Source organism: Haliotis cracherodii, unplaced genomic scaffold, assembly GCF_022045235.1.
Source record: "Haliotis cracherodii isolate W230 unplaced genomic scaffold, xgHalCrac1.p SCAF_26, whole genome shotgun sequence".
NCBI lineage: Eukaryota > Metazoa > Mollusca > Gastropoda > Lepetellida > Haliotidae > Haliotis > Haliotis cracherodii.
Genome location: NW_027266282.1, coordinates 1956726 through 1981645, shown reverse-complemented (window position 1 = coordinate 1981645; position 24920 = coordinate 1956726). Strand labels below are relative to the sequence as shown.

Genomic DNA, 24920 nt, shown 5'->3' with positions numbered 1-24920 from the left:
TCCATGTCGATGTGATGGTGTCAATGTTGATGTGATGGTGTCCATGTTGATGTGATGGTGCCCATGTTGATGTGTGGGTGTCCATGTTGATGTGTGGGTGTCCATGTCGATGTGATGGTGTCCATGTTGATGTGATGGTGTCCATGTTGATGTGATGGTGTCCATGTTGATGTGATGGTGTCCATGTTGATGTGATGGTGTCCATGTTGATGTGTGGGTGTCCATGTTGATGTGATGGTGTCCATGTTGATGTGATGGTGTCCATGTTGATGTGATGGTGTCCATGTCGATGTGATGGTGTCCATGTTGATGTGATGGTGTCCATGTTGATGTGTGGGTGTCCATGTTGATGTGATGGTGTCCATGTCGATGTGATGGTGTCCATGTTGATGTGATGGTGTCCATGTTGATGTGATGGTGTCCATGTCGATGTGATGGTGTCCATGTTGATGTGATGGTGTCCATGTTGATGTGTTATTGTCTGTGTGGATGTGTGGTTGTTCATGTCTATGATCCTATCCCAATGTCTGCTGTTCTACACAGCAAACAACTTGCAAGCCCGCCACGACTACCGACTCCAGCAAACATACCGGTGTGGACAATGTCATTAGACCAGTCAGGTAATGGTTGGTGTGGATTGATCCCACACTTATTATCTGGAGATGCAGAGTCAATCACGACCGCACTGTTTGTCTCGTCGCTCGCGACACAAACTATACAAATTATCTTCAGTTATTAGCAAGACGGTTCTTGATTTATTGCAATTAAGCAAGTGATCAATGCGATCAACTGACGGACATTCCAATGTCAGGTGAAAACCGATCTGGAAGGCTTGGTTATCACAATGCCACTGTCAATGGCAGTCGGATTGCGACAACAATTGGAGCGCCGAGGGGAAACTCATCAAACATCACTGGAACTTGTGCACATTTATTGAAAATTAGAAACAGTTTAACCATCACATTTATTCCTAAACTAAATATCGAGTCAAAATAATGAACGTGAGTGCACTGATTCACATTGCCTGAGATATCTGTTGATATTATCTACAAGTAAATATATTTGTATAATGCGACAACCTGAGTTGTTAAATATCATTGAGTCCAAGCCACATTTCACACCCTACCCGGAGTTTGTGGGTTACCGACGAGTTAGTGGTCGTACATGCGTTGATATCTCACCTCGAGTGTTGCAAGTCAAACATCGGACTGAACTAGCGGCAACGTTTGACGTTTGCACTGTGAGAATCTAACTCATTCGGCCATAGAGAAACAGTGAGTTTCTCGGGACAATGGAACTGACAAGTTGTTGTTGGGAGAACGTGGATGCTTCAAATGATGAGCCATTACAACAAATCGGTGCAAATCATCTGGGTAAAGCGGACTGTAATCCTATGTAGCTGTGCCGTGTTTGAGTGGGATGAGGAAGACGGTGTTGAACTGTGTGCCCAAGGAAAACATCAGGAGGTGACTACGTTCTCAGCTCTCCCTCGCCACTTCTCCTTCAGGACATGTAAACAACATGTACACCACATGCGGGGTCAAAGCTAAAGACAACGTTCGTCAATAATAGAAAACAAATTCCCTGCTCGTTACACTCGGTATCACAGAACCCGGAACTACACATGGCGCAACGCGAGGATGCAGAACTGACTGGGCTAATGAGGGTACACAGACTGGGCTAATGACGGTATACAGACTGGGCTAATGACGGTATACAGACTGGGCTAATGAGGGTACACAGATTGGGCTAATGAGGGTAGACAGACTGGGCTGATGAGGGTAGACAGATTGGGCTAATGAGGGTATACAGACTGGGCTAATGAGGGTACACAGACTGGGCTAATGAGGGTACACAGACTGGGCTAATGAGGGTAGACAGACTGGGCTATAATGAGGGTACACAGACTGAGCTAATGAGGGTAGACAGACTGGGCTAATGAGGGTAGACAGACTGGGCTAATGAGAGTACACAGACTGGGCTATAATGAGGGTACACAGACTGGGCTAATGAGGGTAGACAGACTGGGCTGATGAGGGTACACAGACTGGGCTAATGAGGGTATACAGACTGGGCTAATGAGGGTACACAGACTGGGCTAATGAGGGTACACAGACTGGGCTAATGAGGGTAGACAGACTGGGCTATAATGAGGGTAGACAAACTGGGCTATAATGAGGGTATACAGACTGGGCTGATGAGGGTACACAGACTGGGCTAATGAGGGTATACAGACTGGGCTAATGAGGGTACACAGACTGGGCTAATGAGGGTACACAGACTGGGCTAATGAAGGTAGACAGACTGGGCTATAATGAGGGTACACAGACTGAGCTAATGAGGGTAGACAGACTGGGCTAATGAGGGTACACAGACTGGACTAATTAGGGAAGACAAACTGGGTTAATGAGGGTCGACTGACTGTGCTAATGAGGGTAGACAGACTGGACAAATGAGGATAGACTGACTGGTTTAATGAGGGTGGAGAGACAAGACTGGGCTAATGAGGGTAGACAGAGAGGGCTAATAAGGGTAAAGAGACGCGACTTGGCTAATGAGGGAACACAAACTAGGCTAATGATGGTAGACAGGCTGTGCTAATGAGGGTACACCGACGGTGCTAATGAGGCTAGACAGACTGTGCTAATGAGGGTAGAAAGACTATGCTAATGATGGTAGACAGACTGTGCTAATGAGGGTAGACAGACTGGGCTAATGAGGGTAGACAGACTGGGCTAATAAGGGTAGACAGACTGTGCTAATGAGGGTAGACAGACTTTGCTAATGAGGGTAGACAGACATGGATGATGAGGGTAGACAGACAGGGCTAATTAGGGTAGACAGACTTGGCTAATAAGGGTAAAGAGACGCGACTTGGCTAATGAGGGAACACAAACTAGGCTAATGATGGTAGACAGGCTGTGCTAATGAGGGTAGACAGACTTTGCTAATGAGGGTAGACAGACATGGATGATGAGGGTAGACATACAGGGCTAATTAGGGTAGACAAACGGGTTTAATGATGGTAGATAGACTAGACCGGGCTAATGAGGATAGAGAGACAGAACTTGGCCAATGAGGGAACACAGACTAGACTAATGATGGTAGACAGACTGTGCTAATGAGGGTAGACAGGCAGGACTAATTAGGGTTGACAGACGGGTCTAATGACTGGGCTAATGATGGAAGACAGACTGGGCTAATGAGGGTAGACAGACTGGGCTAATGAGGGTATACAGACTGGGCCAATGACGGTAGAAAGACAGGGCTGATGACGGTAGAAAGACTGGGCCAATGAGGGTACACAGATTGGGCCAATGAGGGTACACAGACTGGGCCAATGAGGGTACGCAGACTGGGCCAATGAGGGTACACAGACTGGGCTAATGAGGGTAGAAAGACTGGGCTAATGAGGGTAGACAGACTGGGCTAATGAGGGTAGACAGACTGGGCCAATGAGGGTACACAGACAGGGCTGATGAGGGTACACAGACTGGGCCAATGAGGGTAGACAGACTGGGCCAATGAGGGTACACAGACAGGGCTAATGAGGGTAGACAGACTGGGCTAATGAGGGTAGACAGACTGGGCTAATGAGGGTACACAGACTGGGCCAATGAGGGTACACAGACTGGGCCAATGAGGGTACACAGATTGGGCCAATGAGGGTAGACAGACTGGGCCAATGAGGGTAGACAGACTGGGCTAATGAGGGTAGACAGACTGGGCTAATGAGGGTAGACAGACTGGGCTAATGAGGGTATACAGACTGGGCCAATGAGGGTACACAGACTGGGCCAATGAGGGTACACAGATTGGGCCAATGAGGGTAGACAGACTGGGCCAATGAGGGTAGACAGACTGGGCTAATGAGGGTAGACAGACTGGGCTAATGAGGGTAGACAGACTGGGCTAATGAGGGTATACAGACTGGGCCAATGACGGTAGAAAGACAGGGCTGATGACGGTAGAAAGACTGGGCCAATGAGGGTACACAGACTGGGCCAATGAGGGTACGCAGACTGGGCCAATGAGGGTACACAGACTGGGCCAATGAGGGTACACAGACTGGGCCAATGAGGGTACACAGACTGGGCCAATGAGGGTAGACAGACTGGGCTAATGAGGGTAGACAGACTGGGCCAATGAGGGTACACAGACAGGGCCGATGAGGGTACACAGACAGGGCTGATGAGGGTACACAGACTGGGCCAATGAGGGTACACAGACTGGGCCAATGAGGGTACACAGACTGGGCTGATGAGGGTACACAGACTGGGCTAATGAGGGTACACAGACTGGGCCAATGAGGGTACACAGACAGGGCTGATGAGGGTACACAGACTGGGCTAATGAGGGTACACAGACTGGGCCAATGAGGGTACACAGACTGGGCCAATGAGGGTACACAGACTGGGCGAATAAGGGTAGACAAACTGGGCTAATGATGGTAGACAGACTGGGCTAATGGGGGTATAGAGACTGGGCCAATGATGGTAGACAGACTGGGCCAATGAGGGTACACAGACTGGGCCAGTAAGGGTAGACAGACTGGGCCAATAAGGGTAGACAGACTGGGCTAATGAGGGTAGACAGTCTGGACTAGACTATGTGGGTAAACGAGAACAGGCGGAACTACTTGACTACTTGCCAAAGTGGTTGGCAGAAATTCTGCACTAACCAGTATAAGTCTTTTTTTTCTTATCAAGAATGTTTGTTACTCTGATTGTCCACGCGGGGTAAAGAACAGTCTCCCTTAATGCCGACCCTGAACCATACCGCAGTCTCGAGCAGCCAGCATCTGTGTGCTGAATGGCGTTACATCACGGGGAATGCACGTATAGTATGGATTATGGTGTGATTCTTTATGTGTCTGTGGCAATATTTACCTTGAGTCGCGATGTCATCAGACATTCGGGGAAGGGGGGAGGGGAGGTGGTGGTCGGGGGGTTACCTACATTCTGCTGCACGCACGTCAAGCTAGATTAACGAGAAGCTACCACCCGATTTGTGTCACTAATTAAAATCAGGTCAGGTAATTATGTCAGCAGTATTAGTAAGTATATTCGCATTTGATTTTTATATTTAGATGGTTATCTGTGAAAGAATACGTGTCGTGAGTTGAAATATAGGCGATTAGCAAACACCATAAGTTGCAGCCATATCTGATGGCGCTACCCCCACACACGCAAGTATCGTTAATCTAGTTAATGCCATCGGATTCAAATTAAAGATGATTAAAGGGCTGAAATATTGACTTCCCCACGCCGCGGCCCTGTGACACACACACTTGGTGCTGGGACACACATGATTGACTGTATGTCAGCTGTATGTGAAGGTATAACGGAGGTACTGGCCAACTTGTAATAGATAGCAACACCAACCTAACACCTCTAATGATGGGTTTAATTCCCTAGATGAAGTTAGTATGTCGCGCTCAGGTGTTAAACTCAGGTGGTAGTCAGGTAGCTACGCCGAGGACCACGTTCACACCGGACATGAACGTTAAGAAAGTGATTAGAGCCTGGTATTGAATGTGTGTACAGGCTCCCACTGACAGAGGCCGACAACAGGGGCTGCGTCTGCCAGCGAGGCCGTCGCGGCAAATCCCAGCTCAGTCGAAACACAAGCATACATAAACAAACAAACATTTTACTTATCTCTGTGACCAGGGTTTCACCTGGAATAACACATTCTACAAATATACGTGAGAATGTCACGAAAACACGCATATTGTCCCCCCAATAATGCAGCCCCTGCACCGCAAACCACTTCCATTATGTCATACACACATGGACGTCTTGTCCACTTATTGCCGTTCGAGGAAGTCAGCTTTATGTTATTGTTGTCCGCCAGAAACACTTCATACGGCTGGTGTTAGATGCATGTATACACTATGGAGAACTGTGTGATCGACTGGGAAGCCAGCGGAGGTGTATGTAAACAGCAAAGAGGGGAACGGGGACGACCGCCCTGCTGACACTCGCCAAACTCCGCTCATCCAGCCGGGATTACTGCGATATAGTATTCACATGGCAAGCTAAAATAGCAATTTTCACAAGACGCGGGGATTACAGGACGTGAAAATACACCGAGAAATGTTGACGGCATTCAGTGTAAATTTTGCTTCGCCCGTTGTTCCACTCATACGTACTTCAATGCTAAGTTATCATTGCCTAAACTGAATACAGTGATCTGTAGAGATTCCATGCCGTCTCCCATGTGTAGGCGACATCATGTACAAGGAAGATCGTGTCAGGTGTATGTAGGCCACTAAGCCGGTGCACGCCGCCGATAAGGGAAGCCAGGGAATCAAGATCACCAGCGGAAGACCTGGTGGACTTATCTCTGGCGCCGAGAACAACACCCCAAGAACAGACCGCCATCCCTATTTCAGACTGGTATAGTGGTTCCCATACAACCACGAACTAATACCACCATATAGAATACCACCAACCTTGTAGTAATATACATCCAATGGAAGCCAGCATGGCAGCAATACCACCACATAGAAGACAGCATAGCAGTAATACCAGGCTGTAACTACTGGGTGTATTTGATATGGAGGTACTACTGGGTGTATTTGATATGGAGGTACTACTGGGTGTATTTGATATGGAGGTACTACTGGGTGTATTTGATATGGAGGTACTACTGGGTGTATTTGATATGGAGGTACTACTGGGTGTATTTAATATGGAGGTACTACTGGGTGTATTAAATCCATTATTGCCAGACATATGATGTCACTAATTCATTAAGTAGAGTTAAGAAGGATGATATATGCTTACAGATAACAAACATATACCACACGCACCGCACAATCTGGTGTTTAAATCAACGTGCCATCAAGTAAAATGTATCCTGCTAAATATGGCAGTATAACCACGAGTGTGCTGCAAAGGGAGGTGACTATTGTTTAGGACGTAATCAGAGCTCAAGAAAATAAGCTTATGTCCTCTCGATACATAGGCATGTTCACAACAGTTTAGCATTTTCTACTTGTCCAACTTACTATAAAACTTCTAACTGAACAATAACACGCTAACGTTCTCTCACCTTTGAGGATGTAGTCAACCACCACAGCGTCTTCTTCCTTGCAGGCAATGGCGTCCAGGGTCAGCCCTGTGGACATGTGGACACCACCGATAAGCTCGGGCATGATGCCGGAATCTGCAACATGAACAAAACGCTGTTATACATCACCCTCCTGTTGACACTGTAATATATCACCCACCTGCTGACACTGTAATACATCACCCACCTACTGACACTGTCATACATCACCCACCTGCTGACACTGTCATACATCACCCACCTGCTGTCACTGTAATATATCACCCACCTGCTGACACTGTCATACATCATCCACCTGCTGTCACTGTAATATATCACCCACCTGCTGACACTGTAATACATCACCCACCTGCTGACACTGTCATACATCACCCACCTGCTGACACTGTAATATATCACCCACCTGCTGACACTGTCATACATCACCCACCTGCTGACACTGTAATAGATCACCCTCCTGTTGACACTGTAATATATCACCCACCTGCTGACACTGTCATACATCACCCACCTGCTGACACTGTCATAGATCACCCTCCTGTTGACACTGTAATATATCACTCACCTGCTGAGACTGTAATACATCACCCACCTGCTGACACTGTAATAGATCACCCACCTGCCGACACTGTAATAGATCACCCTCCTGTTGACACTGTAATATATCACCCACCTGCTGACACTGTCATACATCACCCACCTGCTGACACTGTCATAGATCACCCACCTGCTGACACTGTAATATATCACCCACCTGCTGACACTGTAATACATCACCCACCTGCTGACACTGTCATACATCACCCTCCTGTTGACACTGTAATACATCACCCACCTGCTGACACTGTAATATATCACCCACCTGCTGACACTGTCATACATCACCCACCTGCTGACACTATCATACATCACCCTCCTGTTGACACTGTCATACAACACCCACCTGCTGATTTTGTAATACATCACCCACCTGCTGACACTGCCATACATCACCCACCTGCTGACACTGTCATACATCACCCACCTGCTGATATTGTCATACATCACCCATTTGCTGATATTGTCATACATCACCCACCTGCTGACACTGTAATATATCACCCACCTGCTGACACTGTCATACATCACCCACCTGCTGATATTGTCATACATCACCCACCTGCTGACACGGTCATACATCACCCACCTGCTGACACTGTCATACATCACCCACCTGCTGATATTGTCATACATCACCCACTTGCTGATATTGTCATACATCACCCTCCTGTTGACACTGTTATATATCACCCACCTGCTGACACTGTCATACATCACCCACCTGCTGATATTGTCATACATCACCCACTTGCTGATATTGTCATACATCACCCTCCTGTTGACACTGTTATATATCATCCACCTGCTGACACTGTTATACATCACCCACCTGCTGACACTGTCTAACATCACCCACCTGCCGACACTATCATACGTCACCCACCTGCTGACACTGTCATACATCACCCACCTGTTGATACTGTCATACATCACCCACCTGCTGATATTGTCTTATACAACCCACCTGCTGATATTGTCATACATCACCCACCTGCTGACACTGTCACACATCACCCACTTGCTGATATTGTCATACATCACCCACCTGCTGACATTGTCTTGTACAACCCAGACAGAATCAATAGATATTTTACAGACAGAATCAAGGGATACTGTCATGCAGACGCAATCAAGGAATATTAACAGAGAGAAACAAGGGATATCGTCAGCCAGAAACAAGGGATGGGAACAAACAGAAACAAGGGATATTAACAGACAGATTGAAGGTACATTAAAAGACACAATCAAGGTATAATAACCGACAGAATCAAAATATATTAACTGACAGAATCAGGGAAAATTTACAGACAGAATCAAGGTATTTGCACAGATGGAATTAATGTATATTATCATACGCAAAAAGGGATATTAACAGACAGAATCAATGTATATTAACAGACAGAGTTTATGGATATTAACAGATAGCGTAAAGGGATATGAACAGACAGAGTCAATGAATATTAACAGGCAGAATGAAGGGATATTAACATTCATAATCAAAGGATATTAACAGACAGTATCAAGGGATATTTACAGACAGATTCAAGGGATATTAACAGACTGTTTCAAGTAATATTAAGAGATGTTTACATACAGAATGAATGCATGTTAACAGACAGAATCAAGGGATAATAACAGACAGCGTAATGGCATATTAACAGAAAGGATCAAGGGATATCAATAGACAGTGTAAAGGAATATTAACAGACAGAATCAATGGATATTAACAGATTGCGTAAAGGGATATTAACAGACAGAATCAGGGGATATTTACAGACGGAGTAAATGGATATTCACAGACAGAATGAAGGCATATTAACAGGCAGATTCAAGGGATATTAACAGACAGAGCCAATGGATATTGACAGAGACAAGGGATATTAACAGGCAGAATCAAGGGATATGAACAGACAGAATCAAGGCATGTTAACAGACAGAATCAAGGGATATTAACAGACAGAATCATAGGATATTTACAGAAATAATTAAGGGATATTAACAGAAATAATCAAGGGGTATTAACAGAAAAAACAATGTATACTAACTAACAGAGATATAATCAAGGGATATCATCAGACAGAATCAAGGGATATTTACAGACGAAAAAAATGGATATTAACAGACAGAGTCTAGGGAAATTAAGAAACAGAACTAAGGTATATTAACAGACAGAATGAAGGTATATTAACAGACAGAATGAAGGTATAATCAGACAGAATCAAGATAAATTTACAGGCAGAATGAATATATATTCAAGGACAGAATCAAGAGATATCAACAGACCGAATTAAGGTACATTAACAGATAGAATCAAAGGAGATTTACAGACATAAACAAGATAAATTAACAGATAGAATCAAGGGATTTTGACAGACAGAACCAATGGATATTACCAGGTGGAATCAAGGGGTATTAACATGGAAAATAAAGATATATTTACTGACGGAATCACGTGATGTTAGACGACAAAATTAAGGAATATCTAAACACAGAATCAAGGAATATTATCAAAGAGTATGAAGGGATATCATCAGACAGAATCAAGGGATATTAACAGACAGAATCAAGGGATATTTACAGACATAATCAAGGGATATCAACAGACAGAATCAAGGGATGTTAACAGACAGATTCAAGGGGTATTAACATAGAAAATACAGACTATATATAGACAGCGTAAAAGGATATTAGAAAATAGAATCAAGGAATATTTACACACAGAATCAAGGTATATTTACACACAGAATCAAGGGATATTAACAGACAGAATCAAGGGATATTTACAGACGGAATAAATGGATATCAACAGACAGAATCAAGGGATATTAACAGAAATAATCAAGTGGTATTAAGAGATAGAATCAAGAAGTATTAACAAACAGAAACAAGAGGTATTAACAGAAATAATCAAGGGATATTAACATACAGTATCAGGAGATATTTACAGACGGAATCCAAGGATATTAACAGAAATAATGAAGGGGTATTAAGAAACAGAATCAAGGGATGTAAACAGACAGAATGAAGGATATTAGCAGACAGAATCAAGGGATATGAACAGACCGAATCAAGGGATATCAACAGACAGAATCAAGGGATGTTAACAGACAGAATCACGTGATATTAACAGCTAGAATCAAGAGATATTAACAGACAGAAACAATGGATATTAACAGAAATAATAAAGGGTGTAAACAGACAGAATCGAGGGATATTAACAAAGAGAATCAATGGGTATTAACAGACAGAAAGAAGGGATATCAACAGACAGAATCAAGGAATATTAACAGACAGATCCAGGAGATATTTACAGAAATAATAAAGAGGTATTAAGAGACAGAATCAAGCTGTATTATACAACAGAAACAAGAGATATTAACAGAAATGATCAAGGGATATTAAAAGACAGTATCAGGGGATATTTACAGACGGAATCCAAGGATATTAACAGAAATAATGAAGGGGTATTAAGAAACAGAATCAAGGGATGTAAACAGACAGAATGAAGGATATTAGCAGTAAGAATCAAGGGATATGAACAGACCGAATCAAGGGATATTAACAGACAGAATCAAGGGATATGAACAGACAGAATCAAGGGATGTTAACAGAGAAAATCACGTGATATTAACAGCTAGAAACAATGGATATTAACAGAAATAATGAAGGGATATTAACAGGCAGAAACACGGGATATTAACAGAAATATTCAAGGGTGTAAACAGACAGAATCGAGGGATATTAACAGACAGAAAGAAGGGATATCAACAGACAGAATCAAGGAATATTAACAGTCAGATCCAGGAGATATTAACAGAAATAATAAAGGGGTATTAAGAAACAGAATCAAGTTGTATTAACAGACAGAAACACGAGATATTAACAGAATTGATCAAGGGATATTAACAGACAGTATCAGGGGATATTAACAAACGGAATCAAAGGATAATAACAGAAATAATCAAGGGGTATTAACAGACAGAAGCAAGTTGTATTAACTGACAGAATCAATGGATATTAACAGACAGAAGCAAGGGATATTAACAGAAATCATCAAGGAGTATTAACAGGCAAAATCATTAGATGTTAACAGAAATATTCAAGGGATGTTAACAGACTGAATCGAGGGGTATTAACAAAGAGAATCAAGGGATAACAACAGACAGAATTAAGGGATAACAACAGACAGAATCAAGGGGTATTAACAGACAGAATCAAGGGATATTAACAGACCGAATCAAAGGATGTTAACAGAAAGAATCAAGGGATATTAACACACAGAATCAAGGGATATCAACGGACGGAATGAAGAATATTAGCAGACAGAATGAATATATATTAACAGACAAATTCAAGGGATATATTCTTCACGTCACATTATTTGTATGTCTATGCTGACGACATCAGTTGTATTTTTAGGAGTCATGTTTGTTTCAAGTAGATCTACATTGTAAACACTGTATGCATTCACACATCTAACGGTATTTGTTTCTGAACACTCTGGTCTGTGCATTCTGTGTGCATCTCCGCATGACTGCACTGTTGGAGCGTCCCCTTACAGGACTACGCGGGGTTATTTTGATTAATTGACTACACGAAAGGTGTGACTCCGCACAGGAATACACGGAAGAAGTGACTCCCCACAGAACTATACCAAAGGAGTGATTCCCTACAGGACTAAACGAAAGGAGTGACTCCCTCCAGGACTACACAAAAGGAGTGACTCCCCATAGGAATACACGGGAGGAGTGACTCCTCACAGGACTACAAGGAAGGTAGTGACTTCTCACAGGACAATACGAAAGGAGTGACTCCCCACAGGACTACACGAAAGGTGTGACTTCTCATGGGACAATACGAAAGGAGTGACACCCCACAGGAATACACGGGAGGAGTGACTCCTCACAGTAGTCCACGAAAGGAGTACCACCCTGCAGGAATACACAGGATGAGTTACTTCCCACAGGACTGAACGGAAGGATTGACTCCTCACGGGACAACAGTAAAGGAGTGACTTCCCACAGAACTACACGTGAGGAGTCACTCTCCACGGAACTACGGGAGTCACTCCCCACAGGACTGGACGGAAGAGGTGACTCCCTACAGGAATACACGGGAGGAGTGACTCCTCACAGGACTACACCAAAGGAGTGACTCCTTACAGGACGACACGAAAGGAGTGACTTTCCACAGTATTACACGGGAGGAGTGACTCCTCACAGGACTATACGGAAAGAGTGACTCCCCACACAACTTCACGAAAGGAGTGACTCCTCACAGGACTATACGGAAAGAGTGACTTCCCACACAACTTCACGGGAGGAGTGACTCCCCACACAGCTTCACGAAAGGAGTGACTCCTCACAGGACTATACAGAAAGAGTGACTTCTCACACAACTTCACGGGAGGAGTGACTCCCAACAGGAATACACGGGAGGAGTGACTCCTCACAGGACTACACCAAAGGAGTGAGTCCTCACAGGACGACACGAAAGGAGTGACTCCTCGCAGGAATACACGGGAGGAGTACCTCCCTACAGGACTACATTAAAGGTTTTGACTTCTTATAGGACTATACTAAAGGAGAGACCCCACACAGAACTACACGATATGAGTGACTCCTCACAGAACTACACGATATGAGTGACTCCTCACAGAACTACACGATATGAGTGACTCCTCACAGAACTACACGATATGAGTGACTCCTCACAGAACTACACGATATGAGTGACTCCTCACAGAACTACACGATATGAGTGACTCCTCACAGAACTTCACAATATGAGTGACTCCTCACAGAACTACACGATATGAGTGACTCCACACAGAACTACACGATATGAGTGACTCCTCACAGTACTCGACGAAAGAAGTACCTCCCTAGAGGAATACACAGGGGGGTTACTTCTCACAGGACTGCACGGAAGGAGTGACTCCCCACGTGACTACACTAAAGGTGTGACTCGCCACAGGAATTAACTAAAGGAGTTACTTCTTACAGGACTGCACGGAAGGAGTGACTCCCCACGTGACTACACTAAAGGTGTGACTCGCCACAGGAATTAACTAAAGGAGTTACTTCTCACAGGACTGCACGGAAGGAGTGACTCCCCACGTGACTACACTAAAGGTGTGACTCGCCACAGGAATTAACTAAAGGAGTTACTTCTCACAGGACTGCACGGAAGGAGTGACTCCCCACGTGACTACACTAAAGGTGTGACTCGCCACAGGAATTAACTAAAGGAGTTACTTCTCACAGGACTGCACGGAACGAGTATCTCCCAACAGAACTGCACTAAAGGTATGACTCGCCACAGGAATTAACTAAAGGAGGTACTTTTCACAGGACTGCACGGAAGGAGTGACTCCCCACATGACTACACTAAAGGTATGACTCGCCACAGGACTACACTAAAGGAGGTACTTCTCACAGGACTGCACGAAAGGAGTGGGGACTACGCGGGGTTAGTTTAACAGCCAAACGGCAACCGGGTTAACAATTAGTTTATGTTTGCACATTTAGCTGTAATTATACAAGCAATCAACTGCAGATAATACGCGCCATTGTAACAGATTTGGCTGCTGAGATATACCAGAGGGGCAACTAAGTTTGACTGTGACACGGGATGTTGAAATCAATCGCAGGAAAACGCTAAGTACTAACAGAAACTGCATCTATAACAAGTTCACGTCCGTCCTGTTCGTCTCCTACCGTGAATAAATGGACAAAAAACATTATAGTCTTCAACTTAACTTTCCGAAAATATTATCTTATTAGTAAGTTCATCGGCATGTTAACAAATCAAACCATCTTTTGAAATAGCTTAACATTCAAGGCTGATAAAAAAGTCCGCGGCTGAAAATGTTTTCCAAATAGTTAAATATATTCCATGTAAAAGATACATAACAGACACATTTGTCCTGTATCGATAAATACAGCTGCATTCCTTACAGTCTTCGTTTATAGATGAAATAAATAATGGTGTTTGTTTCCTAGTTCCGTCCTCCCGAGCAATGTCGACCTGGCCAGGCAATGGGTGCACACAGGGTTACATCGTATTGATTGTTAACGGTTGTTTTGAAAGTGTTTGTGTGTGTGTGTGTTTAGCAAACTCTCACATGGGTTTGAGGACGGCGACCTCAGCTCGGACAGGGCCAACTTGCAAGGCGGAAGTACACCAGTGGGTTCTTGGTGCAGTGCAATTCACTCCTCCACAACCCTACACCTTGTTGGCATCCATGTTATCATACCTTGATATTATTAAATAGATATCCATGTTTTTACACCATGATATTATTAAATACATAAACATGCCATTAGACCATGCTATTATGAAATAGACATACATGTTATTATACCATGATTTCATAAAATAGATATCCAAGTTATTATACCATGATATTATGAAATATATATATCCATGTTATTACACTATGATATTTTGAAATAGACATACACGTTATTACACCATGCTATTATAAAATCGATATCCATGTTATTATACCATGATATTATAAAAATGATATCCATGTTATTATAACATGGTATTATGAAATAGATATACATGTTACTTCACCATGATATTATGAAATAGATATCCATGTTATTATACCATGATAATATATAATAGATATGCAAGTCAAAATACCATGAAGCGTTCGAATGAGTAGTGCACCCTACTTCTAGTGACAGGCACCCTATCATAAGTCAGTGGAACAAGAACACCAAATCCCCCGGACCCTTCACAGTGTGATACTAAGACGGCAGTAAGTAATGTATCTACGACAGACACCATACGTGTGGACATATGAAACATCAAGTGCAGCTCACTGGGTTTGAATTATTGAACGGAATGATGTAAACTGGTTTTAGTTATTGCAAATAATGCCCAGTTCGGTGTCTACGTCTACTATATTCAATATTTAATGAATGCTAATTGTAAGAAGTTTTTTTAATTTAAATTCCTCAAAGATAAGTTTGTATTTATTTGTATATGTGAGAGTTAAACTGACAAATGGTCACATGTAAATAAGTCTTTCCGCTTTTCTATATCATGTTCACATAATATATCGTCGCTTCCTGTTTGAAACCTTGACATGCCATTTAACAATTACTTAATAACAGTAAATACAACAATGCGACTTACCAAGGTAGGTTAATCCACGTATAGCAATATATAGCAAGGTTTTCCCCACCTTACTTTCCGAGTAAGAATAGCGTTGTCCTATTACCTAGGGTAGGTAGATAGATAGGTAGGTAGTCCTAGCGCTCTCACTAACCCAGCTGTTGCACGCTCATATGGTTAACACCAATTTGACTCCGTTCATTCTTTGCTACCTAACTGAGGTTTTACCTGAAGCGCGCTTAGCCAATCAGCCGCCTCGTCACAGCTGCGTTGTCTGAGAGCGAACTCGGAGCCTGCGTGGAGGGGGGAGGAAGAAGGGGGAAGCGAGGCGTGTGTATCTGCACTCACAACTGGCAAATAATTTCAGGCTTGGTTAAAGAAGCACCTAAATTTTCAGGCATTTGTTTGTTGGTTTTGTGGGGCTAGGTCTCAATCTGTGCCGTATCTGTGCTACTGTTGCAGTACACAATGATGCAAACATTCTATGTATAAGACTTATAAGTCGGCATTGGACTCTGATTCACACATTTCTTGTGTAGTAAGTAATATGGACACGCGAGGATAAAATCGTTGTGAGGTAACGAGTCCCAAGAGTCCAAAAATAATATATGAAGCCATTCACCAAGAACGGTCAATACATATTCTTAATTTACGATAGGTTTCTAACACCACGGTATATGTGTGGTGATATATATTGACTGTTTATATATTTTTGGTTTTAACGAAAGTGGTAAAACTGCTATTTTTCGAACATAAAATTTTATCATATTTTTCTTGACACGAAAACAAAAGAAAAGGCGACATGATATGCCTTTGTGCCAATCATGCGTGTTTGCTGTCAACAAAACAAAAATATATTTTCTATGGGCATAACCGCTGAAAAAAACAATGGCTTTGACGCGTTTAGAGTGTTAAACATTGGGCATGTTGAAACGGCTAGTGCTCAAAACGGGTGAAAGATCCTAAACACGTGCACAACATGCAATGTAAGATACCCCATGCCTCCCTTGCATATATACACTGACATTTAACACTGTTATATATACACTCACATGTATACACTCACGTGTATACACTGCCATATATACTCACATATAAACATTCACAAATTTACGCTCATATACACTGACATACATACACTGCCATATATACACTCACATATATACACTCGCATATTTACTCTCACATGTATACACTTACATATATACATTCACTTATTTACACTTACATAAATACACTTACATATATACAATTACATTTATACACTTACATATATACACTTACATATTTACACTCACATATTTACACTCATTTACACTGACATAAACACACTCACATATTTACACTTACCTAAAGACACTCACATATTTACACTTACATATATACACTCACATATTTACACTCACATATTTACACTCACTTATTTACACTTACATAAATACACTCACATATTTACACTCATATATTTACACTTACATATATACACCCACATATTTACACTTACATAAATACACTCACATATTTGCACTCACTTATTTACACCCACATATATAGACTTATATATTTACACTCACATATTTACACTCACATTTATACAGTCACGTATATGCACTCAGTATTCAACACAATGGTGACATTATTACATATGGGGCTCCCCATTTGGCATGTCGCGGACATTGATGCTGTGCACATCCACACCCAGAAGTAACCATGCATAACAACTCTTTACACCATTGGTAGATTTTACCATTTAGTAATCATGGGACGCTTCACTCAGTCACATCTGATTCTACACAGCATTAGATATGTCTCAGTACATTTCCGTGCATCCTTAATCCAGAAAGTCTGTCAGTGTCCAAGTCCTGGTTTGCTGACGTCTTAACTCAGATGTAGTTGCAGTACGCGGCGACCCTACAGAACAAACTTGTATTGTGGCAGCGAAGTGCCCGGCCGGGCGGGGCCTCTGGCGGACTGCTGGCAGTGCAAGTCAACAACATTCACACAGCTTCCTCCTTCCACCTGAGCTTCAGGTCCTGGCATCTCGGCAGATCGATGTAGACAAGTCCCCCACATGGTCCCCGTCTACACACACACACACACACACACACACTGCCCATGACCAGCAGCGTGTTACATGCTCACAGCCCTGACCACACACACGCAGTGTGACAAGGGGACTTGGGGGAAGTGGAAGGGGTGAACTTGTTTGCAAAGACTATCCAGGTAGATACAATTATACTCAATAAAACGAGAAAACATAACAACAGAACTAATCCTCATACTATCTGAAATAGGTATTACATGTCATGAGTGGTCAAGTAGATAGGATACGATGCAGATACAGTCAGAACACAAAAGGACACGATGATGGAGGCACAGCCAGAACACACAAGGACATGATGCAGGCACAGTCAGAACACAAAAGGACATGATGCAGGCACAGCCAGAACACACAAGGACATAATGCAGGCACAGTCAGAACACACAAGGACATGATGCAGGCACAGCCAGAACACACAAGGACATGATGCAGGCACAGCCAGAACACACAAGGACATGATGCAGGCACAGTCAGAACACACAAGGACATGATGCAGATACAGCCAGAACACAAAAGGACATGATGCAGATACAGCCAGAACACACAAGGACATGATGCAGGCACAGCCAGAACACACAAGGACATGATGCAGGCACAGTCAGAACACACAAGGACATGATGCAGGCACAGCCAGAACACACAACGACATGATGCAGGCACAGCCAGAACACACAAGGACATAATGCAAGCACAGCACACACAGACAGAAGGACTTTGTGCAGATACAGATGGAACACACACAGACAAAAGGACTTTGTACAGATTTACCAAGAACACACACAGACGGAAGGAATTTGTACAGATACAGATGGAACAAACAGACAGAAGGACTTTGTACAGATACAGATCTACAGGTAGTACATGTTTCGATCTGTCTTGATGGTTGTCACGTTTTTTGAACGAACAATCTTGGTATTGATAATTATTTTTGTGTTGCGTGTTTTTATCGCATTTGAGGGTTTACAACTAACTGCTGTTTATACATCTGGCAGGATCCACCGTGTGTTGTGAGAGTGGTGCGGCCATGCGAGCGGCAGGTAAGCCTGTGAGAGGTGGAGTGTGCGGAGTTGACGCCGCGGCCCTACAGCCAGGGAAACGAGGGGCTCACGCAGGCAACGTGACGGAGCAGTTGCTGGCCAGATGTCACATACCCCTTCGTAGCTCTCACTGTCGCCGACGTCACGATGGCAGTAACATCTCTCAACATCAATAACTTAATTACCATCAAACGTTTGCATAATCGTCTCTCATTCTCCATGATAACACCGCGTAGAGTGTAGAATTACTCCACTTTGTTGACACAGCAGTGATAATCAAGCCACAATATATACAGACGCTTCATCCATATTTACGATTATGGTGGAAATACCTACACTGCTATTAGTGTCTCGAGGCGGTGCATGTGCAGCGCTGTTCAAGGCTAGGCTTACGTGGGTATTATAGTGTTTTCTTACTGAATGTATTAGTTACATATTATTCACCATCTACACCACTGAGTGACAAACTGACCGAATGTGCAAATACCCATAATGTGATACTTATAAAGAGGCAGGACCTGCATGGCACACACAACTCTATACTTAGATATATAGTTATCCGTATGTATATCATCTGTTTGGTGAGTATATGACAGACACGTGACCCATCTATACATATTGCTGCCTACTGATATTAGCACTGCCTCAAGGTATGTGGAGGAAGCTAAAGTCCCATTACTATGATTTCTGCCGGTGTTAATGAAATACATCTATCTTAAATAATGAAACTATTCAGACTACATATAAGATATGTAAAGAAACAAAGCATATTTTAGCCGAGAAACGCGTATCTACATGAACGATTTCGCCCACGTCCAACACAATGCACTGACGTACTGTCTGACAACGACGACCTCCCATATAATACAAAGTTTCCCTCGAGTACTGAGAGGACATAACATATAGCGATCACTCGTCCATCACACACATACACCCAGTAGGAGGAGTACAGGAGACAGTGACGTGTTCATACACAGCCATGACTGTATATCATTTCCAGGTGTGTGTATCAGGAATAAGTCCAGGTCGGTATATCAGATAACAGGGCCCTATGTGTATATCAGATACAGGACCAGGTGTGTATATCAGGTACAGGACCAGGTGTGTATATCAGGTACGTGACCAGATGTGTATATCAGGTATGTGACCAGGTGTGTATATCAGGTATAGGACCAGGTGCGTATATCAGGTACAGGACCAGGTGAGTATATCAGTTACGTGACCAGATGTGTATATCAGGTATGTGACCAGGTGTGTATATCAGGTACAGGACCAGGTATGTATATCAGGTACAGGTCCAGGTGTGTATATCAGGTACAGGACCAGGTGTGTATATCAGGTACATGACCAGGAGTGTATATCAGGTACGTGAACAGATATGTACATCAAGTACAGGACCTGGTGTGTATATCTGGTAAGTGACCAAGTGTGTATATCAGGTACAGGTCCAGGTGTGTATATCAGATGTGTATGTCCGGTACAAGACCAGGTGTGTATATCAGGTGTGTATATCAGGTACAGAAACAGGTTTGAATATCAGGTACAGGACCAGGTGTGTATATCAGGTACATGAACAGGTATGTACATCAAGTACTGGACCTGGTGTGTATATCAGGTCTGTATATCAGATACAAGACCTGGTGTGTATATCAGGTCTGTATATCAGGTACAGGACCAGGTGTGTATATCAGGTACAGGACCAGGTGTGTATATCAGGTACAGGTCCAGGTGTGTATATCAGGTACAGGACCAGGTGTGTATATCAGGTACGTGACCAGATGTGTATATCAGGTATGTGACCAGGTGTGTATATCAGGTACAGTACCAGGTGTGTATATCAGGTACAGGACCAGGTGTGTATATCAGGTACAGGTCCAGGTGTGTATATCAGGTATAGGACCAGGTGTGTATATCAGGTACATGACCAGGAGTGTATATCAGGTACGTGAACAGATATGTACATCAAGTACAGGACCTGGTGCGTATATCTGGTAAGTGACCAAGTGTGTATATCAGGTACAGGTCCAGGTGTGTATATCAGGTACAGGACCAGGTGTGTATATCAGGTACAGGGCCAATGTGCGTATATCAGGTACGTGATCAGGTGTGTATGTCAGGTACTTGACAAGGTGGTGAAAGCATATTGATGACCAGGTACACCGCTAGGTAACAAACGATCGGGTTTCAATGACATCATTCGTGCAATTAACATGAGACAGCTACTGGCATGAACGCCATAGATAGTTCAGGCACATTCAAAGTGGAAGAGTCGAACCAAACACACACACATACGCGTGTATTCATGCAAACACATCGCCGGGGGACAAGCTTTAAGCTGCTGGCTGCCCAATTTTTAAAAATCAGTAGAAAAGGTGAACGAATTAAGAGCATATCGTGCAATTATTTAGCAGACAAATGTATAATTACTAACATGTGTGCGATGAGATATTGACGTCGAGGTTTTGTTTCATACCAAGATTGATTGTTACAGGTCCGGCAACACCCGCTGCAGCTGCTGGGATTTGGGGCGCTGCTACACTCGAGCAGAATTCGTCAACTTTAAGGAGGGAATTTCATATCGCGCGCGTAAAACACATGACACTCACTCAACAAGGGTCAACATGACATTCCATCGAGGGGATGTGATCATCAACCTGAACATCATCTACATGTATCTAGGGGATGTGATCATCAACCTGAACATCATCTACATGTATCTAGGGGATGTGATCATCAACCTGAACATCATCTTCATGTATCAAGGGGAAGTATATCATCAACCTGAACATCATCTTCATTAATCTAGGGGAAGTGCTCATCGACCTGAACATCGTCTTCATATACCTAGGGGAAGAGATCATCAATTTGAACATCATCTTCATGTATCTAGGGGACGTAATCATCAACCTGAACATGGCCTACGTGTATCTAGGGGACGTGATCATCAACCTGAACATCATCTTCATGTATCTAGGGGAAGTAATCATCAACCTGAACATCATCTTCATTAATCTAGGGGAAGTGCTCATCAACCTGAACATCGTCTTCATATATCTAGGGGAAGAGATAATCAATCTGAACATTATCTTCATGTATCTAGGGGAAGAGATCATCAATCTGAACATCATCTTCATGTATCTAGGGGAAGAGATCATCAACCTGAACATCATCTTCATGTATCTAGGGGAAGAGATCATCAATCTGAACATCATCTTCATGTATCTAGGGGACGTAATCATCAACCTGAACATCATCTTCATGTATCTAGGGGACGTAATCATCAACCTGAACATGGCCTACGTGTATCTAGGGGAAGAGATCATCAACCTGAACATCATCTTCATGTATCTAGGGGAAGAGATCATCAACCTGAACATCATCTTCATGTATCTAGGGGAAGAGATCATCAATCTGAACATCATCTTCATGTATCTAGGGGAAGTAATCATCAACCTGAACATGGCCTACGTGTATCTAGGGGAAGAGATCATCAACCTGAACATCATCTTCATGTATCTAGGGGAAGTAATCATCAACCTGAACATCATCTTCATGTATCTAGGGGAAGTGATCAACAATCTGAACATCATCTACATGTATCCAGGAGAAGTGATCATCGACCTGAACATCATCTACATGTATCTAGGGAAAGTGCTCATCAACCTGAACATCATCTTCATGTATCTAGGGGAAGTGATCATCAACCTGAACATCATCTTCACGTATCTAGGGGAAGTGATCATCAACCTGAACATGGCCTACGTGTATCTAGGGAAAGTGATCATCAACTTGAACATCATCTTCATGTATCTAGGGGAAGTGTTCATCAACCTGAACATCATCTTCATGTATCTAGGGGAAGTGATCAACAATCTGAACATCATCTACATGTATCCAGGAGAAGTGATCATCGACCTGAACATCATCTACATGTATCCAGGAGAAGTGATCATCGACCTGAACATCATCTTCATGTATCTAGGGAAAGTGATCATCAACCTGAACATCATCTTCATGTATCTAGGGGAAGTGATCATCAACCTGAACATCATCTTCACGTATCTAGGGGAAGTGATCATCAACCTGAACATGGCCTACGTGTATCTAGGGAAAGTGATCATCAACCTGAACATCATCTTCATGTATCTAGGGGAAGTGATCATCAACCTGAACATCATCTTCACGTATCTAGGGGAAGTGATCATCAACCTGAATATGGTCTACATGTATCTAGGGGAAGAGATCATCAACCTGAACATGGTCTACGTGTATCTAGGGGAAGAGATCATCAACCTGAACATGGTCTACATGTATCTAGGGGAAGAGATCATCAACCTGAACATGGTCTACGTGTATCTAGGGGAAGAGATCATCAAACTGAACATCATCTACATGTATCTAGGGGAAGAGATCATCAAACTGAACATCATCTTCATGTATCTAGGGGAAGAGATCATCAAACTGAACATCATCTTCGTGTATCTAGGGGACGTAATCATCAGCTTGAATATCATCTTCATGTATCTAGGGGAAGTGATCATCAACCTGAACATCATCTTCATGTATCTAGGGAAATTGATCATCAACCTGAATATTATCTTCTTTTATACCGAGATATTCTGTATTGTCTCACTATAAGGTATTCGGATGTTTTCTTATTTTACTGATATTTCCTGTATTTAGACGGTTGATAAATAGAGGTTATCACGCGAGTGTGTTTGGGGATGGTAAATATCCTGCATTAGGAATAAACATTGTATTTAGCGAGCCTTGGCGAGCTAAATACATAGTGTTTATTCCTAATACGGGATATTTACCATCCCCAAACACACAAGTGTGATAACCTCTTTATCATATAATGTCATTCTTTAATTCTTTGCTTCAAAATCACTTTCCCTCTCTCACAAACATAACCGAAACATTGCGAGTTTACCTGGAATGCGCGCATTAATAATTATTACGTCACAGGGTAAGTGAAGTGTCTGTCGGACAGTGACAGTAGCCAATATAGTTCCAACTGAAATAGGTTTCTTATACAGTGGCGAAGCAACATATACGCAAAACAACAATTGTTTTTAATTGCCTTTCGCGGCAATCCATCGGTCTGTCCGCTAGAGTAACTGCCCTTTGTCAAAGGGAAGCTACTCTAACCCTATACTATGAGACGTCACGGCCACGGTCAGGTGTTGTTGACAGTCAGTCTGTCCTGTCATAACGATAAGAAGTGTAGTCAAATGTACACACAGCGACAAAACGAAACAAGGTGCCAATTCGAACATATTTCCGCCAAATCCAACTATTTTAATTTGTGGAGGAGGTTTTAAGCCGCAGAGGTCTACAAGCACAGATATGGCTACTTATCCTGCTTGGCTAGGCCTCGTGCCCTCGCCAAATTGTTTCGAAATTTATATCTCCAAAGTTGCCAAAACTTATAAAATGCCTTAGCTACGTCACAGTTAAACACAGATTTTCAGTATATTAGACTGTTCTTTTGATAATGATAGCAATTATCCCTGTAGTTTATCCAGATTCACGATGGTTAATTCTGACTCGATCGCCGAATGACGAGTGCGACGCCATGTTTGTTTATAAACAGTGAAAGTAGTCCCTACTTGACCTTTGATATTTGCATCTCTATCCGCATATGACCCCAACGGATATCGTTTTTTTCCGTTGGCTTTATCCTGCCGAGAAACCTACCCATTATATGATAAACCTCGGTTTTGACTGAAAATTTGAAACCACACATACACACCAAAATTATCTATGATGAGTCGCTTCATAAGCTGGACAAATCACTTTTCCTCAGGATCACTTGAGATTGTATACCCTGACACTCGGTAACCGATTTCCGGCCACCTTGGTATGTTCCTTCCCGTCAGTGTTTACAATCTCAAGTAATCCCAAGGAGAAGTGGTTTGTTCTTCACCTGTACATCTAGGGGACGTGAATCTATAGTATTACAAGGATAT

At 42.8% G+C, this 24920-nt stretch overlaps 1 protein-coding gene across 1 annotated transcript in view; it reads right to left on the bottom strand.

Annotated features, from left to right (window-relative positions):
- Nucleotides 1-24920, bottom strand: part of LOC139473085 (nuclear receptor subfamily 5 group A member 2-like) — a 230188-nt gene that overhangs the window by 191462 nt on the left and 13806 nt on the right. The window contains exon 2 of the mRNA XM_071255598.1: nucleotides 7060-7173. Within this exon, the coding sequence (XP_071111699.1) occupies nucleotides 7060-7173 (114 nt within the window). The remainder of the gene's footprint in view (nucleotides 1-7059; nucleotides 7174-24920) is intronic.